The sequence below is a fragment of the Chiroxiphia lanceolata genome, chromosome Z, assembly GCF_009829145.1.
Source record: "Chiroxiphia lanceolata isolate bChiLan1 chromosome Z, bChiLan1.pri, whole genome shotgun sequence".
In the NCBI taxonomy this organism is placed as follows: Eukaryota; Metazoa; Chordata; class Aves; order Passeriformes; family Pipridae; genus Chiroxiphia; species Chiroxiphia lanceolata.
In genome coordinates, this window is record NC_045671.1 from 10,647,744 (window position 1) to 10,672,216 (window position 24,473).

General features: G+C 40.5%; 1 protein-coding gene across 1 annotated transcript in view; it reads right to left on the bottom strand.

Annotated features, from left to right (window-relative positions):
* Positions 1 to 4,152: 4,152 nt before the first annotated feature.
* NPR3 (natriuretic peptide receptor 3) overlaps positions 4,153 to 24,473 on the bottom strand; it is a 40,660-nt gene continuing 20,339 nt past the window's right edge. The window contains exons 4-8 of the mRNA XM_032676230.1: positions 17,336 to 17,471; positions 13,448 to 13,542; positions 9,689 to 9,824; positions 8,068 to 8,155; positions 4,153 to 5,224 (exon numbers count right to left, since the gene is read on the bottom strand). Coding sequence (XP_032532121.1) covers positions 5,113 to 5,224; positions 8,068 to 8,155; positions 9,689 to 9,824; positions 13,448 to 13,542; positions 17,336 to 17,471 — 567 coding nt within the window. The 3' untranslated portion in view covers positions 4,153 to 5,112. The remainder of the gene's footprint in view (positions 5,225 to 8,067; positions 8,156 to 9,688; positions 9,825 to 13,447; positions 13,543 to 17,335; positions 17,472 to 24,473) is intronic.

Sequence of the window (24,473 nt, forward strand, 5' to 3'; positions counted from 1 at the left end):
GAAAGGAGGAGAGGAGAAGTGACACATACAATGTATCTGAAGGCCAAACTTTTTCCAGCATGTCCTTAAAAATATATTCCAAAAGTAACTCCTGTATTCCTTTGTTTCTAAAAAGGACTAAAACTTGACTCCTCCAAGACATGCACTTTGCTGAAATTTGTCTCTTTATCGCTCACTGTTGTGAGGTGAGTTACTAGGCCACAATGCTAACCAAGAGAAAAGGTAATGTACCATTAGAAACTTGTATTTCTCTTCCCATATGCCCTGCTTTGGGGAAGGTGGTGGCTAGATCTGACATCATTTTATAGCAGCAACAATTAGGATAAAAAAACCCAATAGACAATTCTGGGTCTAGATCTCACACAGTGGCTGTGTGGCCATGGGCCAACACGAGGTATGCTGGCAGCTGAGCAGCATAGAGACAATGAACCATGTCTGAAATTACATGAAAGCCAACACTTGCAGTGAAGAAGGAACATTTCTGATTAGGTTATGGAAAACGGCTGTCTCTTGTCAAAGTACTTCTGAATCTAGACAAAAGACCATGAAAAAAAGGGAAATTAAAGACTGCTTACTCTACCCTGGGCAAAAATGAGGAAAAATAATCTCAACTGCTTTACTGAAAGAACTAGAACTGCTAAATGGCCACACTCTGAAGCACAGAGGAGGGCAGTGAAGGATGTGGAAATGTCTTGAGCTCCGGGAAAGGTAGACTGAATTGCCAGAGAAATTTATGACCAGGACTATTAGCTTCCTGTCTTTGATGTCTATTCTTGGCTTTCAAGGAGCATTATGGCATTCATGAGGTGAAAATAGCACTGGAGCCAAGGTCAGCTAAGGCTGATGCAGCCTGTTCTACTGCAAAGCTGAGAAACTCACCCTGAACTGCTTCAAGCCTAAAGACACTCCACTGAGGGCCTGAGTTTACTTCCACTGAATCAATGAGAGTTCTTTTTGTCAGCTTCATGACAGTATGATTGCACTTCCAAGCCAAAACATGACTCAGAGATCAACCTGCCAGTAAAACATTCTGTAAGGGAGAAGACGCTTAATTTCTCCAGCACGGATGTTTTCAAAGCATTAGCTACAGCTTATTAATACATTAAAAAACCTCAAAAAAAGAGCTTTCAATAATGCAATAACGCATTTCTTAAAACCAAATTGAAAACAGATCAATTCAATTTATTTTCAGACATGAATTAACATAACTCTTTAACAGTGAATTCTGGCCACAATCTTGCAAGGTGCAGACCACTCACAACCATCAGTTTCACCAATAACTGCATGTTTTCAGAGCTTAGCTGGGTGTGGCCTTCAATGAAGCACTCACAGCAGGAGCTGGTAACTAACTGGTCACAATAGTAGTCCTGAAACTGTCCACAAAAAAACTTCCAGAACTACCAGTGGCTCAGGACAAAACATCTAGGCATCTGACTCTGAAGTGGTGGGTTTCAGGATAATAAATTACAGATACTTTTCAAAGTCATGCTTCGTCTTTGTCACTTGCAGTGGAAGCCTGTGTGTTGAAGTTAAGAAGGTGACAGGTAAGCTGTCAGAATCCTTGGGAAGAAGATTCTGAGGTGAATCAGCCATTAAGCTGATCACTATTTGGTGATTAAAAAAAAAAAAAACCCAAACACAAAATTAGCAGAATTTGTTAAACTTTGACAAACAAAAGTATGAAGCTGCTACTTCAATTTCAATTTAACAGGCACAACTGTTAGATTTAGCAAGAAACATATGGCCAACCTTTCTCCAGTTCAAGCACATGGCAAATTTCCCTTTGGTTCAGCCATGGCCAGGACCATATCCTTTGGTCCCAAGTGAGCAAAGCACTTAGAAGCTGAAGTTGAGCATACTGTAAGTACGTTCTGAAGTGCTGAGGTGGGTGAAGGGTCTCCTTGTGCTGCTCTGTAATACAGATGTGTGTTTGTAATACGGGCAATTTGCTGAAGCCAAAAATGTAGGTCTTGAAACCTCTTTTGAGAATCAATTATTATTATTTTGATTAGACATTCCCTTGCAGAGTTTGAAGCTTAAACATTGTGGCATTGAGCTAATGCAGATGAACCAGAAAGGCAGTGCATTAGCCGGTAAAGAATCTCTCTGCTGAATAATCTAAACTCAAGGCAGTTTTTGATCTGTAGTCCAGAGAAGACCTGGGAACTATTTGCAAGAGGCCTGTGAAAGGCAGCTAAGATGAGCAAGTCTGTTTAAGCTATATAGGAATCTACTTACATGAAACGTCTTAAATAATCTCCACACTTCCACGGGAAAAACGCACACATTTGCGTGCATCAACGTAGAAAGATTTATCCCCATTGATCTAAAATACTCTAATGTGCAAGAAAGAGTCACCTTTCTTGAGAAATGCTGAGATGTACAGTTTTGGCTAAGCCTCTGTCAGCATCCTACCAACAGACATCTCATAGAAACACTCACAGAAAACACTTCTTGAGATCATGATTTAAAACCCTACATAAAACCAAGGATCGGAAACATTATTTTTTTAATAAAAAGCAATATGACACAATAAATAAACAAACTCTCTTAACAATTCCTTGTACCAGCTGGATCTCCTGTCTCAGATATTCTGGTCTGACCCAACTGTGCATGGTACAGGAAAAATAAAATCTACACAACTGTCTTAAGTGACTGTTTGAGTACCAGTTCACACTGCAAAGTCACAACAAAAATAATTTCAAAAAAAGTTTATGGTTCAAATCACACCCTCTTAATTTTACATATGTAAGAATTTTCCTTCTCTTTTTTCCTGTGGCAAAGTAGTCAAATGGGCAAAAGATACTGAAATGCAACTTTGCAAAACAAGAAGTAGATCAAAACTGCCTTGGAAACTATTAAAAAAAACCCCAAACTTTAAGCATGCCCAGGGACTAGACAAACTCAACTGCTTGAAAAAAATAAACTAATCACAAAGTCTTTTTTTCTCCCCAACTCCATAGCAGTATGAATGCTGCTCTAGCCTACATTCTTCTCCGGTACCCATGAGATAAGGAGGCTACTTCAGAAACCTGCCCAAGGCACCGTTGCAGAAGTCACACAGGCCCAGAGGTGGCAATGGGATGATGCAAATCTACTCCCTGTACTGGAGCTGCCCTTACAGTCAGAAGACCTACCCTCTGTCTGTCTGGAAAATTGGACAATATTTAACAAAGGCAGGTGATGAACCTCTCCATATGCTAAGAAAGGAGTGAAATATAATGGGAAAAAAAGTCCATCAACAAATAAAAGGCAGCAGAAAGGAGGCATAACTGGTTTTAACTCTTCATTCACTTCCAGCAACCCCAAAGTGGTTTCTCAGAGTTGGTACCCTAGCTTCTCAGGGATGAGAAGTTTTGTAGAAGTCAGGCTTCAGAGCCATTTTTGAGACTAATTTTCAAATCTGATTATGACAGCTGAGACCAGCAATTTTTTCTTACAAAATTAGAATAGGATAAACCAAAATATTTCATGCACTAGAACCATAGTCATAGCTCAATTTTCCCACAGACAATATTTTATGGGTCTTCTTCACCACATTTACAGTAAGTATACTGTTCATTTCCATTTGTCGACTAGAAAGTGCAAAACTTTCCTTTGTCTAGTATAAAATAACCTGTCAGTAGCTAATTCATCACATATTCAATTTTGCTCCTGGTAAAATCAATGGCAAAAGTCCCAGGGATACTGATGGCAGCAGGATTAAAGTCACCACTAGAAGAGTGTTTTACCACCCAATTCCTGAAGGTAGTTCCTTGGGTGTTCAATTGTACACACATGGACAGCTAATTCTCACCAACTTCTGTAGGACTCTTTAACGTGAAAAATTCGTAATTTTCACCATCATCCCATTGACAAATCAATAACTGCATTTATATTGTTTAAGTAACTACTTGAATGTTGCACATGCCTGGAGAAGAAAGTCTGTTACTATCAACAAAGTCACTTCTCCTCCCCTAAATGTTAGTTCTAAAATGTATTTACAGCTGTTGACTTTCCCTGCATACTACTCCTATCATAAAAAATATGTCTTCAAAACATCCTCTTCCTTTATTTTTAATCCTACCAAAGCAAAAATAGATACTTTAATAGAAAAATACAAGATAAAAAATATCCCAAAAATAAAATGGAAGCATGGAATGTCATTTTTACACAAAAAAAGATCCCCTTTTGAATTGCGTCAGCTATACAAACACTTTCATATTTACAGTTTTGGATGCAGTCCTGTGCTCATTGAAGTTAATGGGATTTTGCCACTGACTTCACTGAGAACAGGAGCAGGCTCGACACGGCCTATATTTGCCACTCTGAAAAGTCACGGCAGTGGAGAGAAAAGAGCGTGATAAAACACATATAAGACTGAGGAATTAAACAGTCCTCTCCAAGGCCTGATTGTCTTCCCTCCCCTATTTCACACCACCGAAACTCCCCATTTTTCACTGGAGACTTTCGTAACTCCCAGCATTTAAGAGGGAGAAACAGTGCTTTTGATTGTGATACCACACAAACAAGGAAAGAATTGTGTGTGTTTCCACCTGCCTTTTTCAGTGGAGTTGATTAGACCCAAGTGCCAGTTCTCTCCCAGAACTAAACTCCGTACACCAAATCTTATATCCCCTATAACCAATGGCAGTGATTCAGTGATGCAGGATCATACCCCAAATAAATCTCTTTTTTTTCCTTTTGACAGCAACCAGCACCTGTGCCTGTGAAACCATATCTGACACCCATGGGTGAGATGCAATTATGGAAGGAGGTGGTGGAAGCTAAAAAAAAAAAAAAAAAAAAGGAACACAATGAGGCATTCCCCATCAACTAAACCCAGATCTGCTGCCCTCAATACATGCTTTAAGAAATACTGTCTTTACATATTAAGTACACCCTATAACATCAAACCGCATAATTTTCTTTTTTCATGAGATGAAAGGCCATGCGGCATAATGTGATTAGTAAATCATTCCTGAGCTTCTGAAAGAAATTAAGACAAAACTACTGCTTAAAAGAGTATGTTCTTCAAGAGCCTCTTCTTTTTACACTGATGTCTTTGGTTGTGTCCTTTTCCCTAATTATTTTTTTTTTCCCTAGGAAGAATGGGATTCTTTTTCCTCTTCTTTATGCAGTAGAAAAATGAGATCTAATGGAGTCTTCACGTAACTGCCGATGTTTCCCCATGTTACAGTCCTCCTGTCGAGTTCGCCTCTCAATAGTTATTCTGTATTTCTTTCTGCATGAAAAGAAAAAAACAGAGTGAGAAACCCTTCTCCAGCTATAGGCTAACAGACTTCCCTTATAAAGAATGCCTGTAGGGGACAGCTGGGTGCCAGTTGAAAAATGAAATGTGGCAGAATGTGAAACCCTGGTCAAAGATTAAAGTCGTTTTCCTCAAAACATTTTACCCAGGCTCAAGAATGCCTGTTAATTTCTACATGGCAGTCTCAAAGCACCAAGACACAGACATTTGCTTCTTTGAAAATTTCTGATCTAAGTGATTAGGAGTTTTTGTGAAGTGTCATGTGAACTGTGTCACATCGCTGCTTTATATTGATCAAAGACAAATTTCTTTTCACTGTGCGCGGGGGGGCACTTTCTGGAGAGTTCAAACAACAGAACAGACTATTCAGTTGCGTCTCTCATCAAAACTATATATCAACTAACTGATTTTCCCATTTCCCTCTGAGAAAGCTACTATGTTTGTAATGTCAGATGAGGTAGTATGATGAATTAAGGAGAGGGATGTAGAGGACAGATAAGAAATAAACACAAATGCTCATGCATCAGACACAGCTCTTCCGGTGTGTCTTCCTCTAGGGCCTTTAGAAGAATTCTGCTATGTTACTTTATACGTCAAACAAGCCCTCTGACTGCTTTTCAGCTTCCCATTTAGTACCCAAACCTGCTCCAAAAATCGTAAGATGATTAGCATTTATGCTTCTCCTCAGCTTCAGGACAAATTTTTCCAAAAGATGTCAGTCCAGTCCCATGAGCTTGTACTGCCTGTGGAGATGCATGGCAAAAAGCTTGTACGCCGCCAAGGAAAGCTCTGCTCCACTTGCATGTGTAGCCAGAGTCAGAGCATATGTAGCAGTGGAAGAATGATTTTCAAAACACCAAGGTTTTAATCTGGGTAGCATGTCTGAATAGAAATTGGCAACCTAAAAGTTCTGAAAATATTCCCTAGATATTTGTGTCTGTATCATAGGCTCCAAAATAACTTGATAAAACTGTGTTGTTTACTTCCTTTATGTATTTTTAAGTCAGATTCTTCCACGTGTCAGAGCATGCAGAGCAGTAGCTCTTGCAAAAGGACAGGCCCACATTTTGGATATACAAGTGCTTAAGTCCTGTCAAAGCTACATATCAAAACTCCTACCCAGATATTTTAACAGTTTGCATGCACACTCCAAACTTTGCATACTCATTTGTGACAATGACAGATTCAAATGAGACACAATCAGAAGGTACATATACAGTTTAAAAGGTACAAATTACTTTCAGGCACACAATTGCTAAACCTACATTTTCTGAAAATCCAGCCCATGCATCCTGATACATTATGTTTCAGACATTTACTCTAAAGGTGGAATAAGAAGGTTGTCCCTACACCTGCTTTGAGCAATTGCAATCAGATCTCCAGGATGAAAGTCACGCATATGTCTTTAGACATCTCCAATGTGCAGATCCATCTGACAGTACCCGCAGCTTCCTTCAGTTAACAAACAGGCTCTTCTAAGAGACATTATTCTGACCTGGTTTAGCTTTTACATGAGGATGACATGAACTGCAGAAAAAAAGAGTGTTCATTTCTCCCCTCTGACCATACATAAAAAGACTGGGTGCTGAACTCAGGTGTGTACATCTACTTTTATAGACACCCTCCTTTGCTCACATGGATTTCCAATCCAAATCTTTGTGTCAGATGACTATGAGTTTAAGTCCTGTTCTTACAATGATACTTCCCATAGCTTTATACAAGCTCAGGATATCTACCTCACTTCTTGTCCTTACATACCAATTCTCTCCCACTATCAGCAATGCTAAAAACCACACCTAACAACTGTAATCCGATTGAGAATCTATATAAGATGCAAGAATATAAAGACAGACTCGTATTTTCTTTTTCTTTTAAAGATAGTCTTTAATCAGTCCAAGCTAACTTAATGTTGTCTCAAACCCAAACAACATATTGTATAAGCACTGAAGACATGCAAGATTAAAATCACCCTGTAGAATTTTCAGTTGCAAGCACCTGACGAACAACCCCAGTTCTGGGACCTTTGAAGTGTTCCAGTGAATTGAAGCAGATTTTGCTTGTTTTATTTTGTTAACTGTCTTTATAACATATATTTTTATTGGATAGAGTTATTTCATTCTTATATGCAGAGGTTAATTCTCTTCTCCTATATGTCTTTACTCTTCCATATCACGAGGATAAATTATTGTACATATAAGGTGCTGAACATGTATAACTAATTTATTCTGTCAGTACAGGATCAGCTATCAAGACTTCACATTTGCTGACTAGCAGTGTAAGAATTATTTTACTTAAACAAGACTAAAACACTGATTCCCCTGCATTGACCTCAGCTTATTAAGTTAAATGCACAGCTTTGGTATCCAAATAATCTCTCAGACCAAAACAGAAATCTCTTTCTGTTTTCCAGTACAATTCCACTCAACATGCAAAAAAATAAGTTCGTACTAGGCAAACGATGTAAACTTCTCGCACAATCACATCCTGCAAAACTGTGCTGGCAACAAGTACCAAACAAAGAAGGCTTTCAAGGCCAGGGCATTTTACTAAAGCAACTGTGAATGTCTGGAACCCACTGCAATTACTTCCACGACTCACATTACTTAGAGATGTAAGTAGCTACAGGATGAAGACCCAAATCAATACAGTTATTTGGATTAACACAAAGGGACAATCAAAATGTGTTCACTGTCTTTGGTGAAAACGTTACCACAGATTATTATGGTGCTTCTCTGTCTACCATCAAGGATGTTGTGCCAGGAGCTGAGACATTTAGATGACAAATAAAAAGTTTACAAAATTTCAATTGGACTAACCTGAAAAAGTAAAAAGCCATTAGCAATCCTGCTCCAAGCAAGGCGCCCACAACTATTCCTGTAACTGCTGATTCTCCTAGACCACCTGCTTGAGAAGGGGAAAAAAAACCAATCAGGGTTCGTACTGAGAACTGTTTGCATTCATGTATTGGAAAATACACACAACTAGGAAATTAGTGACCAACATCAGATAATAACTAAAGCCTTTCAGAGCTCAGGACTCCATGGGAACCTGTTTCAGTGTCTGCGCGTTTGTTTTTTGTACATGCTTTCCTTGGGATTAAACAAGCCTCCAAAACCAGTGTCAGATGATGACACAATTCTGGAGATACAATACAAGGGAATGTTGTTAGGAAACTTCTCTGGAAAGCTTGGTCTGAATCATAACACAGACTGGGATTACAGTCAAGCACATAATGGGAATCAGCACTGAGTATACCCTGAGTCATTGTAACAGAAACAAACTCATTTCACCTGGTTTAGCATCACAGACCTCTATCACCCGGGTTTATTAAAATGACTATGATTACCCAACAGTTCCTCAATTTTGGGGTGGTTTTTTTTGGTTTTGGGATTTTTTTCCTGAAGATATGCAGTTTCAAGTTAAAGCCACATGAGCTTCGCCTTGCTCCAAATCTCAACAGAGGCAGAGCAGGGACACAGTGGCTGAAGGGGAGCCCAAGGAGAAACTGTCACTGGGAAGTACAGGGCAGCTGAAGAACAATGGCATTTTCGTATGCATGTAGTCTGCTCCCATTTCCTCGTCCACCTGGGTTTGTGGAAAGGAACAGAGAAATATTAAGGAAATTAAACTGTTCCCTTCTCTTCATTTGCCCTCGTCCCTTTGAAGGGATTTTGTCTGTACGTCAGCAGGAAGAAGGTGCATAGCTACACCACACTGACCATAGAGGGAAACAGTCTCTACATCACGTGTGTACACAGGTTTTTCAAGGATTGAAGAATTATGAGGCTGGAGTTACCTTTTCACTCCAGGACTAGCAATTTGTTTTCTGTGAAAAGCTAAGACCACCCTTTGCCACCGAGGCACTGGTATCCTCCCACGCTGATCTCCTTTGCAATGGAGATCAATCCTACAACATGGTCTGGAAAGTCAATTTGCTGGAAAATATGGACACCTGCTCTGTGGAGGACAGTCTGAGCTTTCAGAATTCACAGATGTTACCCCACTCAAACAACTTCACTTCTCAGCCTACTGGGCCTCTCACAGTCCCTTCTCATAGCACCGAAAATCATTCTGCATTGGGAGAACGCTGCTCCCATCAGCACTGGCAGCACAGCTGCTAATTATCAGTGTGATTCTTCTCTGTTTCAGGTTTCAGTTATATCCTTCTTTCTGGCTAAAAGGCCCCTGGAAACTCCTAAAGTCTCCAGGGCTCTGTGCTGTGAATCATGATTGCTGCCAAGCTTAAGTTCAGGGAAGAGATTCAGGCCATGTACTACCCACGGCTGCCAGACCTTTACTTCCCAAGCAGTTAGCAGAGTCACTATGTCTTAGATGGACAACTGTGCTAAAGCAATTTATTACGGCCTATTACGTTGCATCAACACATGGATTCCTCTCTCTTGAGCTGGGGCAGAAGCATTAAGTCACTAAACTTACATGATTTACACGGTGTATTGTTTGTGTGCTCTGAAACTCGGCTTTCATCTAGCCGCAGCCTGCCATGATTCCAAGGGTATTTCACATTTGATCGAATCTCAAAACGCCCCTGCTTTCCATAGTAGTCCCCGATCACCTGTGCAAAACACGAAAGGAACGAAAAGATTTTCCTATGAACTTGGAGAAGTAAAACAAACAGGAGAGCAGCATCACTCAGTTGGACTCCTGTGGCACAATGCTGAACCCTGGAAGAAGAGGGCTGAAGAGGTCTGTGGGAGGTTATGTAGTGTATGCACTGCCCCAGGGCAGAATCAGCTGAGCAAAAGCATTCCTGACAGATGTTTATCTAATCTGTTCTTAAAAGCCTTCAAAGATAAAGACTTGACAATTTCTTCAGGGAATTATTCCAGAACTTAGCTAGCCTTACTGTCAGTTGTTTTCCCTCGCATGTAACCTAACATTCCTTAGTTGTAATTATCCGTCACTACTTACCCAATTGCCAGTGGACACAGAGACTCTTCTTTCTGAAACACTGCTTAACATATTCACAGGCCCTTATCTGGTCTGCCCTCAGGCTTCTCTTCTATATAAATCCTGTTTATTTAAGATTTTTAACCTTCTGAATATTCCTCCTTTGTCCCTGGGCTTTCTTCACTTGCTGCACAGTGGGTTGAGTGCCCAGGACTCTCATCCAAGTGAAAGTATCAGTAACTAGACATGAGTCCAGACTGAGGGAAGAACTCATTGAGAGCAGCCCTGCCCAGAAGGACTTGTGGGTTCTCGTGGATGAAACGCTGAACATGACCCAGCCATGTGCACTCGCAGCCCAGAAGGCCCAACATGTCCTGGGCTGCATCCAAAGCACGGTGGGCAGTAGGCCAAGGGAGGTGATTCTGCCCCTCTGCTCTGCTCTAGTAAGACCCCACCTGGAGCAAAGAATCCAGCTCTGGGGTCCCCAACACAAGAAGGACGTGGCCCTGTTGAAATAAGTCCAGAGGAGGCCAAGAAGTTGATTAGAGAGCTGGAACACCTTTCCTATAAGGAAAGGCTGAGAGAACTGGGGTTGCTTAGCATGGAAAAGAGAAGGCTCCGGGGAAACCTCATTGCAGCCTTCCAGTACTTATAGAGGGTTATGAAATAGAGAGAGGTTGACTTTATCACAGCAGGTAGTGACAGGACAAGAGGGAACAGATTTAAACTAGAAGAGATTTATACTAGATGTTAGGAAGAAATTCTTTGCTGTGAGTGTGGTGAGACACTGGTACAGGTTGCCCAGGGAAGCCGTGGATGCCCCATCCCTTGAAGTGTTCAAGGCCAGGCTGGATGAGGCTCTCAGCAACCTGGTCTAGTGGAAAGTGCCCCTGCTCAGGGCAGGAGGGTTGGAACTGGACGATCTTTAAGGTCCCTTCCAATCCAAGCCATTCTGTGGTCCTATGGTTTTATGATTTCAAGTAGATTCAGTGCTGAGACTTCCAACTACACAGTCTAGGGTCGAGTTTTCTATTTTGTCAGAATTCGGAGGTACTTGATTAAGGTCAGTTAAAGTCTTCAAATCTTCTGAAGAACTATGACAGTCACTTCAGGATTTCAGTCCTGTCTTTAACAGTTAAGCCCAGGCTTTTTTCAAGGTAAGATGTTGAATTTACTGCAAAGTTGTGGGACTAAACTGTGCTAACAGTAGTAGTTGACTAATCTGAAAATAGTCTAAAAACATCTACGTACAGTAAGCAAGGCCAAATATCATGACACTGAAGTAGTCAGAAGCGGTGGCAGAAGCACATCAAAAGATGTATTTGTCCCACCATGGATGAAAACCACGTATTAATACACTGGGTTTAGAACTTAAGGCCTGTTCAAGTCTTTCACCTAACTTTCATTTTGAAGCTAAAGAGTTTAGAGAACATTTGCTCTGGTTAGACATACAAAGGTAGATTTTACACTAGATGAAGGAGCTAATTTCTCTCCCTGTTGCCACTGAAACAGAAATTCTTTGCCGAAAGAGGTTTTTTAACGTTTGTTCAAAAATAAAGGCAAATTCAGTAAACTGGAAAAAGCAGAGGAAAAAAACCTCTGAGACAATTTGCAGGCAGCAAATTATTCATTAAATGATGGTTTAATTTATCAAACAGTAGTGAGAGAGTCCTCTACCTGCAGGAAGGTAGAGGATGAAAGTATGCAGAACGGCTTAAGAACAAAACACTATAAGCAGCAACCAAGTAGATTCAGATCAGAAGGACGATACAGATTTTTGAAGAGCAGGAGTGGTTAAACAGTGGAACAAACGTTGAGGCAGTCCCTGTTCTCTCAGTGTCTCCAAAGGAAAAATGAATGCCTGTTACAGCCTGAGCTTTAGTCACGTGTAAACTACAGGGTTCCATACAAGGGTAAGAAACCTGACTGTCTGTAAAATGGCAGAGGTCAAACTAGGTAATCTGAAGTTTTCTTCTAGCTTTAAACTGTGTGAACAGAACTGGGAAAACAGCTCTGCCCAAACACCCATTCATCTGGCACAGTTCAGCTGAGAAACGTTCTTGTACAGACACAGAAAAAAACTTCAAACGAATAAAATAAGTTATCGAAGAAACAATGTTTTTAGAGTAAGAGTAGAAATGACATAGCAGATAAGTGGAAGTAATCACATGTAAAATGTTAATTGTATGTGTATTTTATACACAGTAAAGCAGAGGGAAATTGAACAATAAGTTAAAGGAAGAAATGTAACACTAAAAAAGTAAAAGATAGTTTAAATTGCAAGTAAAAGAGCAATGGAAGAGAGGGTGGGAGAGGGAGATTAAATTGATAAACGAGATAAAAAGCTAATGGACTGAATAAACAGAAGAAATACAGGTTGTTCAAACCAAAGTTATCACAACCAACTTGTACTCCTACTACCTTCGTGAGTGTCTGCAGTTTACTGCCGTAGTTTTTCAACCACTTTTATCCACTAACGCACAAAAGACATCCTCACACTTTTAAAAAGGCTCCTTGAGTTGTCTCTGCTGCAGCAGTGACAGGAATAATATAACTTCACTGGATTCAAATCCACACATGGAAATGTCCAGCTCAGATGCACTGCTGCTTTACAGCTGACTTTCATGAAATAGGGCAGACCAGCAAAGCTTAGGCTGAAACTGACTTTGTAACTAACAAAAGGTGCAACTGGAGTTAGGGCAATGCATGTATTAATAAATTCAGCCCAGACGTGCTATTTTTCATCTCTTCCACTCCTTCTGCATCCAGTGGAATAACCTATGTGGTGTATATGGAGCCATCTAATTAAAATGTCTCTTAAACACTGAAAACAAGGCACTTAGGCCTGATAAACAAGGCCAAGCAAGGTCTGCACTCCTGCTTGTGGCTGACCTCAGTGTAAGACTGAAATACATGTACTTGCTGTGTTAATACATCAGGATAACTTGTGCATCGCTGCTGCTGTAAGATTAATCCTTTTTCCTACCAGTGAATAAAAGGCCTTGCTCACTTTAAACAATAATTTCTCATATTCAGAATTATAATTGCTTAGCTGGCTTGTGAGAATTCACACTTTAGTTAAAGGCTAGCATCATGTGAAGAAAGATGTATCGTGAAAGAAAAGAAGTTTAAAAAACTTTTGGATAACTACTTCAAGATAGTTATTTTACAGAAAGGATTTGGTCTTTAAGTTGATAAGGTTAAACCACCAAGTAAAGAGATGATGTCATGTTATATTACACTGGCTAATTCATCAGTGGCCAAGTGCAATGGTGTTTGTTTCCTTACCTCCTGTGTGCCTGCCTCTGGGTCTGTCATTCCAATCACAGAGAAATCCCCGTATCTGTCTCCATTGGCATCAATGGACACCTGCCCTGCAATGCCTAAAGAATGGCATGTGAGGAATCAGAAGATTAATTAGTTAAAATACTGAGCCTTTTCAAGGAACACAAGAAAACAGTGGACAGGTTTTCACAGACCAATATGACAGGAAATCTCATCAGTCTCCCAGCATTTTTGTTGGCATTCCAAAAGAAATTGTAATTTCATCTTGGTGCCTGCATTCCTGAATTCTTAACATTTCTCCTTTTTAAATATCAAATGTGTGAGACTTTTTGGAGACTATGTGAGAAAAATCTAATCCAAAAGCCAGCATGTAAGAATAAAACACAAATATATTTAATGTGAACTATTTACAGAGTGCCTAACCCTGAAATATCTAACGGTGCCTCAATAAAAAGAGTGCAGCTCATGCTGCAGAGGACACAGACCTACATCTCACAGACTGCACCCACAGAGCCAGTCCAATGTTGTTTCCATCTAATGGGATACTGGAGAGGGTATGAACAAGAGGCACCATGTGCACTACATATGCATTAAGCCCTGTGTTCGTTTACATAAGATTAACTACATAATACGACGCTGTTTGTAATATATTTCTTAGACCCCCAGTTCACTTCCTTCCTTTACAACTTCTGGGAAACTTTAGGGAAATTGGGAATCATAGACTCATAGGATATCTCAAGTTTGAAGCGGCTTCAGGAGACATCGAGCCGAACACCCTGCTCAGAGCAGGGTCAGCCACAAGGTCAGAACAGAAGGATGCGCAGGATTTTATCTGGTCTCTAAAACCTCCAGTGATGGAAACTGCACAACCTCACTAGGGCAACTTGTTCCAGATGTCACAAGGAATAAACACATCCTTGGATTCAGTCTGAATCTCTTCTTACAATCTCTGTCCTTGTGTAAAAAGAGCATGGCTCCAAACTCTTGCTGTGTAAGTCAAATTGGTTCTTAAAAGCCATCAAACAACACCAATTAACTATGATGAAGACATCATAAAGTTGTTGATATGCTTTATCACCTCAGATGTGATCCTCCACTGCCTGACACCAAACACAGCCATTTACACATGTGCAAGGCAAATAGGTACCACTGTATATCCATGTTACACCAACTACATGACCAGAGAAGACACAAAGCTGTGGAGACTCAGGCTCTCAGCAATGGTAAATCAGAAGAGAGAGGTCAGATATTCAGTCAGAGTATAAATTCCCCTCAATGTGCCTAATGACAGTGAACATGCAACAGAGTAACACACCTTCATTCATCCTGTCTCTGTTCTGATTTAGAGATGATGTCAGGAATGTTTTGACTTGCTGCGATTTTCAAAATATGTAGTGGTAATCAAAGATTATTGTTGAGCATCTGTTTCGTTATAACAAGACAGTAATCAAACAACTGTCAATTCGATTACTGCAGGAAAACAGAATGGGTGTAACAACCACTTGGCTGTGAGAGCGCTGGAAGAAGAGCCCACTATGTCCTTGCCTACACAGCAATTTCGATTCTGAATCTGACGGGAGCTGTTAACCTGGCCTAAGAAAACCAAAAATTTTTGGAAGTGGGTACTAAAATTATTGAAACTCAGAATTCCGATGGGATTTATTTTTTTTTTTTAGCAGGAAAGACTAATTTTTGATTTTTCCATCTGAATCAAAACAGGTAGTTTGGAATGTTGACATTTCCTGCAACGTTCTTCCTTAAAAAACATAGGTAGGAAATTTTGAAACAACCTTGATAAGAACTGGATTTGGATGAAGGGGGAAGGATTTTATCTAGACTTTCTTTTTGTTCTGTTATGTGAGATACATACAGATACATACAGAACATTTTGCTACTTTTTCAGAGGAAATTCCAATTAATAGAAAATAGTCTCCATAAAATGTGCCCTGCAGTCACACCAGGGTGTCTCTAACAACAGTAAGAGACCCTTTGATCACCTCAGACTGAACCCTTCCTAAGCACATGATGTCTGTGCAGTTGTGGTTGGCAGATGGAATGCTGCAGGAAGCAGCATCCAGATCCTCTTGGGAGTCCTGATGGGTCAGACCAAGCTGTAACATGAGGTGCCAAGGAACTTAGATATCTAAATGTCAGCAGTTGAATTAACGTAATTAATGAAACTGAAGTTCTCATCACTGAGGCCTGCAAAAGCTGAAGGGAATTATAAAGCCTCAGTCCTGCAGCAGAGCCTGATGGGTGTGTGCAGGGACTGCACTCTGCAATGCTGCAGCCACTGCAGAGAAGAGTCTTCTGGAAGAACAAAGGGACATGACCTTCCTAAAAGGACTGGATTGCAAGATATCAAATTAAAGGCCTCTTCCAAAATCAGTTTTATGTCCAGCAAAATACTGCCACGGGGAGGAAATGGCATATGACTTATGTGGTGTTTTGACCTTTTCATCTGCACCCTCACAGCCCAACTTTACAGCTATATTTTCAGAATAAGTGTACATAGATCAGCAATCAACAACAACCTGGTTTTCACAAGTGAGGAGAGAGAACATTTTTTCCTCCTGGCTGGTTTTACACGCAAGGCGTGAGAATCAACCATGTAAAACGCCCATGGAGCACATGGTACTACAAAAGACTCACATGGGCACACCCAGCGGGTGGCTTCCTGGAGCACAGAAACAGGAGTAAAGAAAACACAGGCTGTACTGGGGCATTTGTTCATACACAGGACAACCAAAGACTGAGGCAAATCCCTAGACATTAAATTCCCTTTGTTAAAACAGACTGTTTTGGGAAGCCATGGATGTGAAGAGAGGTAGTGGGACATCAAGCACAATCTCCAGCCGGTGGAGGGCTTCTTATGGGATGGCTGCAACCAACATAATTTAAAGCAATCCCTGAGTTCCCTTAAGCTGCCCTGAGTATTCTTTTGCCTTGTGTTCAGGCCACAGTTTGAGAATAAAAACTTGGTTTGGAGCTGCTGCCCTTCTTGCCTTCCTACACTACATCCAGTGTGTTATTAGAGCTGAGAACCTGGCCACCAGGGTTTTTCTTACACATTCAAATGAATCATTCATTTCTTATCTAGGGGAAATGTTTACTTCTCTTAGGCATTTCCATAGGAAATCTTGCCAATCCTACACCAAATGACTGAAGTATTACATGAGATGGAAGGGAACATTATAAAGAAATGGATGGAAATATTTTAAGAGATGACAGATGAAACCAATAATCCTCAGTTTCTTTACTACAATTCTTACCTGGAAAAAGCATTTGCATTGCTTTACATCAGCAAGGTGATACACAAGTGCCATCTGCACTGTGGAATTGTAATGTCCAGGATTAGGTACAAAAAGGCACAGTGGTGTTCAGCTGCTGCCTCTGAGATAACATGCACAGCTCCTGAAAGGAGGCTGGGGGAAATCCTACTAGGGCCCAACGGAGTCCCATCAAGAAACACAAAATAACCTTAATCCTGGCACCTGCTTGCTTCTATCCATTCCCAGGCTTTTAAGATAAAAAAGTGACATGGAAAAAATGAGGCAATCTCAGAGCTAATAGATGAACATGAGTAAAGTGAGCAGATGTAATCTTTTCAAAAACAAAGAAGGAGCCTGAGAAAATTATTGGTATTTCTTTACCACATCAGTGAGGGTCATTAAATTATTAGAGTACTTTGAACTGAGTAAGACCTCGACAGGTGGTGCAAAAAAAAAGTCAGACAAATGAGGTATGTGAGCCAGCCTTAAAGCTGTATGTAGTTTCATATGTTACTTCCCTCTCATTTAAGAGTGGAATAAGCATGGGTCCTTACTCTGCACACAACAAAGACCTGAATCCTTTTGACTCTGAAATCTGGAATGCCACAGTAACTCTTACCTTCATATGTTCTGTTCCGTGTTTGCTGAACGATTTTTTCCCCATCTTTCTTAGTGAAACCAAACTTCAGGACTTCCCGTAAAGCTAGAGCATAAAGAAGAATAGCGTCATGGAATCCTTCCACAAACATGTTCACCTAGAAAAGAAAGAAAAAAGAAAAAAAAAAGCAATGGCAATTGACACATTACAAATTTTTTTTTTCCCTATGGAATTGATTCACTAGAGGGAATCTACAAATTAACCACAGTGACTAATTTGGAAAGTTATTTTCTCAACTGTTGGAATCCAAAGGAATGTGTCTCCAAAAAACCTCAGGGGGAAAACGGCAACTTTTGACCCATTTTTAAAAATAGTTAACCACTATCTGCTATTCTGAACACTCAAATCACACTTTAATGTTGTGTCTGAACAGCTCTGTAGATAGGGAAGAAATTCACAGATCACAGTTCCCATGCCCAGACGCACAAATTCTGCACTTAACCACGTGAGATTCTGTAAGGGGCTGAGCACCTTCATCCCGCAGCAGTCCCACTCCCCTTGTGCAGGGGACTTAGCACGTCTCAGGACCGGGAAGTATGTTCTGTCATGATTTTTTCTGGAGAGCACAACTGGTGATTTTGCTTGTTTAATGATTACCGCTTCCATTTCTGGCCCTTGTTCAGCCAAGCATCTCTCTAGCAAATGAGCAATGGAGAAAACTACTTACCCTCTCCAGTAATGTATTCTCTGGAACTGCCAGAACTTTTCCCGCCTGTCCTTTATAGTTTTTTCAGTAAGTGACATGAAATGAATGAAATGTTGCCTTATAACCCTAATACAAAAGAAAACTGCTACCTACCAGCTCTGCCTCACATGAGTCTCCACAGGCAAACTACAGCTTTTTGGTCTGTATCACTGAGTAACAACACTTAAAAGCTGAGTGCTGCAGAAACATTACAGGTTTGCTCACAGGGAGCCTGATGTGCTTCAGTAGTGAAGCAATAATTATTGCAGGAGCTGAGTTCAGATGGAGGCCCATCAGCAGAAGGAGACACACACGACTTGAGCAGCACAGGTATTCCTCTTTTGTAGGCAGCAACTTACACGTTAGCAATGCAATGCACTCACTTTATGACAGTAATTCAGAATGAATTATCTTTTCAGCTGCAAGAAAGATGTTCCCATTCACTCAGAGTTTCACTACAATAAAAAACCTCCTGACATCCTAGCAGAGGTGTTAGCAAGGATTGTACCACATTATGAGGTCTCTTATTGCCATTTCCAGTGAACAACTCACCTCTACAAATATTGCCCTGGATAGAAAAAAGATAGATTTAGGATATCTTCCACTTCAGTGTATCTAAACAATTTAAAATGCTAGTACATAAAGTGTCAGTCTAACTCTCACAGTTTTTACCTGGACATCAGAAACGTTCAAAGACAAAAACATGCAGCCAGTTAAGTAAATAACTGCTCCATAGATAAAAAGTATTACATAGTTGATTGGTAAAGCCAAACTAATCAAACCTTGATAATGTAATTACATCCAAGACATTCCTTCACTCTTAAAGCACTTGCCAACAGTAAGAAGAATTTTGGAATTCTTTACTGAATATTACAAAAGTTTACACTACTCTTACATTTAAAACTAGACTTTTAGTAACTCCAACCTATACTGCATTAAGAAAATGCATTACAGTTCAGGGGAAGAGCCCACAGTGCTACAGGAGGTACAGACAGCTCAGCTCACTCTGACAGCCAAAGACTAAAGGGCAGCTGCAGTTATTTTGAGCTATGGAGAGAAAGCATGAAAGAAGAGGTGAAAGTCAGGCTTTTAGTGGAATAACAAGAGCTGATGGACAGAGTGCACACTAGGACAGGCTTTGCCAGCAGGGAGTTTAACTTTTCAGAGTTGAAAAAACCCCAACCAAACCAAGAAACCACAAAGCTCGACAACTGCTTCGTGTGCCAGTATTAGAGTCCAAGTGGCCTGTGGATGATCAAACATGGGCTTTCTTTACATGACATTCTTTCTCTAGTCTCTCTACTAGCTCTACCTCCCTGCTGGCTGATTTACAACTTGTGGCTGGCACTTGTTTCAAGGAAAGCTATTTGTCACTTCCTTTGTCCATGGCAAAGACCTCTCAGCGTAACACAGCAACCTTCAAAATCCTTTCTGTCAGCTAATTTGCTCAACCTAAAAATCTACTCATGCCACAGGCCTGGAAACACTTCCGTAGACACTGCAGATCTGTCAGATAAGCCCTGTCAAAACTCAGTTGGCAGTTTGGGAGATTACTGCCACAGCCTCTTGCCAAAGCCCCTCTTGGCCAAATCCCCTGACATCACATATGAAAAATCACATTAGAAAATTCTCAGAGGGTCATCTATGCCACTGCTCAGTTGCTGAAAACACAAACCCCAGCATTTTATCTTATGTTGCCAAGGAAGGTGAAACTGTGGGTAATTTATGCCATTTAAAATATTCTTCTAAAAGAGTAATAGTTATTATTTACAGGTGAGATTGCACCTACACTCCCCAGCCAAATCATCTGCTGGGCACACCTGCAACTTCTCACATTATTCCAGAAACATGTTCAAGCACCAGTTCTTGAAAGGGATACTGGATACCATGAGGGGCATAAAGTTTTTATGCATATCATCTCGCTCAATCATTTAGAAGTTTCCATAATTCCACACAGAACATGTGTTGCACGATGCGAAGGACAGAGGAACATGTGAAATAACAGCTACAGAAAATTTTGAAGGGATTGTTCCTTGCTGGTGAAAAGGGTTAAAAAGGGATAGAAGAAGTGTATATTCCATGAATATTTCAAATAGAAATCAGAGTAAATATGAAGATGTCTTCACAGGCTGCTTGAAGGTGTCCATGGTAAGTAATTATGTGCATGGTTCAACCTTAGACACTCTCGGGATAAAATCTACAGAGAGTACAAAATCTATTAGAGTTCAACTACTCTTGTAAGTAAGCAAAAGTCTTTTAGTTGAGCTCTAATAAAAAGCAGAAAATTTTGATTATAGTATTTTCGATTTTTATTTATGCTGCTTTTTAATCACAGGTGCAAGCTGAGCTTCACAACTTGCATGTCAACTAAAAAATTATTGTCCCTGGCTCCTTCTGCACAGCAGAGCCACCCTTCAAAGTGGCAGCAATGCCACTGGCAGCACAGAAGCTGCCAGGTTTGCTCAACAGCTTTGGAGGCTGCAGTATAAATATATGGAAATGTCTTAATGAGATCTTCCATATTACTTTCAAATCCTATCCAAATACCTAAAAAGTAGGTAAGCTAACTCCATAGCTAAATAAGATAAGCACACATACATCCCTTTTATTTTCCTGCCTTTCTACTCTAAATAATCCTCTTCCATCAGGGGGAAAAAAAAAAAAAGAAACAACCTCTCTCAATGGAAATCACATGAATAAATTTTACACAGTTCAAAGTTATAGTTCCCCAAGCAGCTATAGTATGACCACACTATTCATATATACCAAGGTGTTAACAGCATACACAGCAATGCAAAATACTACTGACATGGAAGAGAGCCAAGCTACAGCTATGCAGGACCCATAATTTTCCATATCCTGCCTACTAGCTGTTAAGTAAGCTTACTCTCTCCCATCTGGAACTGCCCAGCTCTGAATCACAGCAATTACAGCAATTAATACCACTTCAGTGCCAGGTGGGGAGCATCATCAGCACTTTTTCTCTATTGCAAAGGCAAACAACTAACATTTCCCAAACCTGGTCTCTGCATCTACTTTCCAGTATATCCACAGTGATTTTCAAGTTGTCAAATTATAGTTCCAGCCAAAATCAGTGAGGACCTTGCAGAACTGCAGAGGGTTGTACCTAGACTTTTTGCAAAAATCTTATCAATTTACATACTTGACATGATGCTCAGGTGAGATAATGCCCACTGAAGTCTGCCTTCACCCTGTTTTAGATTATTCCAAACAGATGAAACTAAGCAATCAAGCATGGAAGTTTGATCCTATAAACATATGACACTCATCTAATATCAGGATTATGAATACTGTAAGTGAACCTCATGAAGTTTAGCAGTATTGTGTTATACTGCAAAACTATAGCACAGTAAAAATACGGCAACAAAGTTCAAATACAGCAGCTATATTAAAAAAAAAATGCTATGATGTATTTTAAACCAATCTCATGACAATCTCTCAGGGAGGTGGTGCAGTCACCATCCCTGAAGCTGTTCAAGGAAAGACTGGCACCTGGTGCCATGCTCTAGTTGACATGGTGCTGATCAGTCAAAGGTTAGACTTGATGATCTCAGAGGTCTTTTCCAAACTAACTGATTCTGTGATTCTGTAACAAGCTTTTTCACAGACTTCATGACTATGGAGTTCTCCATAACACATCTTACTATTTAGGTAGATGTCTTCCTGCTATCTCATGCTGCTTCAATAAAAGTATTTTTTAAGCAGTTGCAATTAAACTGTCAGTGCTCTCTTTTTAATCCTTCTTCAGCAAGCCAATTATAATTATGATCCTTTATTTATGAGCTTTTCTAAGAAACCCTGACCTAGCTAACTTTTCTTACATGCATTCTTGTCAAATATCTTCAGTTGTGTTCTGCTGACTCACTATCCAGCACAATACACTCTTCACTTAACTCTGGAGCAGGGACTTTTCTATTTGATATCATTTGTTGATGTTGCACATTCCCATTTAGGACATTGCCACTGCTGCTGATGTTGTTCTAAGCACTGGGATGCCCAGAGGGGCCCTCAGCAGTTCCTTGATGAGTTTCTATGCCCTTGGTCTCAGCTGCACAAATCCAGAATAAGGTGCTCATGATTCTTATACAATATAGATGATCGCCAGATAGAAATGATTCAGGTTTTTTTTAATTATTCTTTTTTAAAGATAAAACATCGTTGTTACCAACTGATTTTCTGTTAAACTTTTAGTTTATAAAAACTCAAGTCAAACTCTAGGTGGAACTGAGATGCAGATTGAGAATGTGAATGTGAGGGAAGAATATCCTTACACTTGAGCATTACCTGAGAATAGGGGAAGTGCATTTCAAACCAGGAATATCATGTCCAGTTTCAGCTTTGCAGTAATTAGTCCTACAGGTATAACACTACCACATATGATTCTGCATGTTACCACCGTAACAGGATTATCACAGCTCTCATTTATGTACCGTCCACCTCCTCAGATCTTCATGTGATTTCTCAATGCCACGATGCAACAGAAACTCGCAGAGCTCCCAAACCTCACCTATTGATAACAGCTACTTCCATGCATCGGGATTGGGATTTCAAGGACTCCCAAGTATAACAAATGCAAAGCCAGAGGACGCACTCATAGACAGCTGTCATAAACAGCATGCCTCTAGATGCCTGCAGACACAGATACATGACTAGACCTGTTTCCACAGAGATCACATCACTGTGGAACCAGCCCAGCAACTGGAAAATAAGATACAGCTGTAAGACAGTTAACCAAACCTGTATGTTTAGATGCCTAAGACCGAAAAGACAACCTGTTCACTTGGGCAACCAGAATGCCCCTCTAAAGGACCTTAGTGCTTCAAAGAAACAGTAAAAGGAAAGGGAAAAATAATAGAAACACGTGCCTTCTTCAGAGAAGGCCATTTCCTCAATATTTAATTCAAAACTGAAAGAGAACATAGGGCATTACGCCAGATTCTGGGCAATGCAGCTGTAGCCAAGACAGCTTCTCGCTACATTCACTGATATTCAATCTCTATAAATACACAAATGGGCACCTGCTCAAGAACACATGAGGGCAGGGCCCAGGACTTTGTTTTCTAAAGGACATGTAACTGTCCAAACATTCTTTATTGTTTGGGGCTGGAACTCACATGTCTCCCTAGAAAAAGAGGATGAGCATTCCTCAGTGCAAGGAGATGCCACGTAACAGTAAAACCTTGGGCATATTTAAGAAAGATTTATTCAAGTACTATTGCATCAATTTCATCTTTCACAGGGAGACAGTGTTTATGTGGAAACCTGCAAGAGATTTTTCTTTTAGGGGAGCATGTCACCTTATTATGTGAATTCTGCAAACTGAAGCATATACTCCACTTTAAAATTCTAGCTTAACAATTTAGCACCTCAGTCGAATAAGACATCACTTCCCTTTAAGGAAGCATCTTCCAGCAAGGCTGCCTGGTTGTGTCTATCTCCTTTCCAGTATCTGCTGGTACAGCAGTAATGCTGAGTGCAGAGGAGACGGAGGTGTGTGCTCCACCTCAGTGTTCTGCGCACCAGGCAACGCGGCCCCATTGTGAGGACTTTGAAACTGAAGTGCAGGTTGAAGGAGTTTGGGGAGCAAGCATTGCTCACAGCCCACAAGCCACCCTGCTCCACCACGAAAGAGCCCACATATGGAAAGATCCCTGCTTTTTTTTGCACTTCGTTTGATTTGGACACAAAGATGGGGCACCGCAGTTAAACCCATTTCCTTAAGGGTGAAACCATGCCTTTGCCTGCCTGCACTGTTCAGATATGCATCTGACCAGCTGGTACACGAGCTGATGTGCACTCCAGGCATGCCAAAACACTGCTACCCTGGCTACACCTAGACAAGAGGATGCTTACTCGAGCAGGACCGAAGTACCACTAGTGACAAACTCTCAGCCACTTTAAAGCCACTTGTGGACCAGAAGCATTTTTTTCTACAAGAAGGTCTGCTGAAATAAAATAAATTGACAAAAAGAAAAGTATATTAACAACCAATATCTGTGATTTACTTAAAAAAGGCTGCCAAATTCATGGAGTTAAGGGATTTTGTCAGTGAAGGTTATTTTCTTGCTATGAGAAGAAAATTAACCACAAAGCCAGCTCTGTCTTGTATCTAATCCTTATTCTTCAGTGTTTCTTCCTTGTTTTTCCTAATAGCCCATTCTTGAAAAACTGCTAGATTTACTCCTGGTCATCCAGCTGGGGCAGCCACAAGTTGCTCTATTGTCTCAATGGTAAACTAAAGCAAAAACCTATTCAGTCCCAGGCTGCAGGGTGGCTGTGCTGTGCAATGTCAGCTAAAATACACCAGGGCACAGTAACAACTGAGATGCAAGGGTATGGAGAAACCCATCCATCCCACTGCCTGTGAAAGCTGCCCATTCTTTGTTTGTTTAT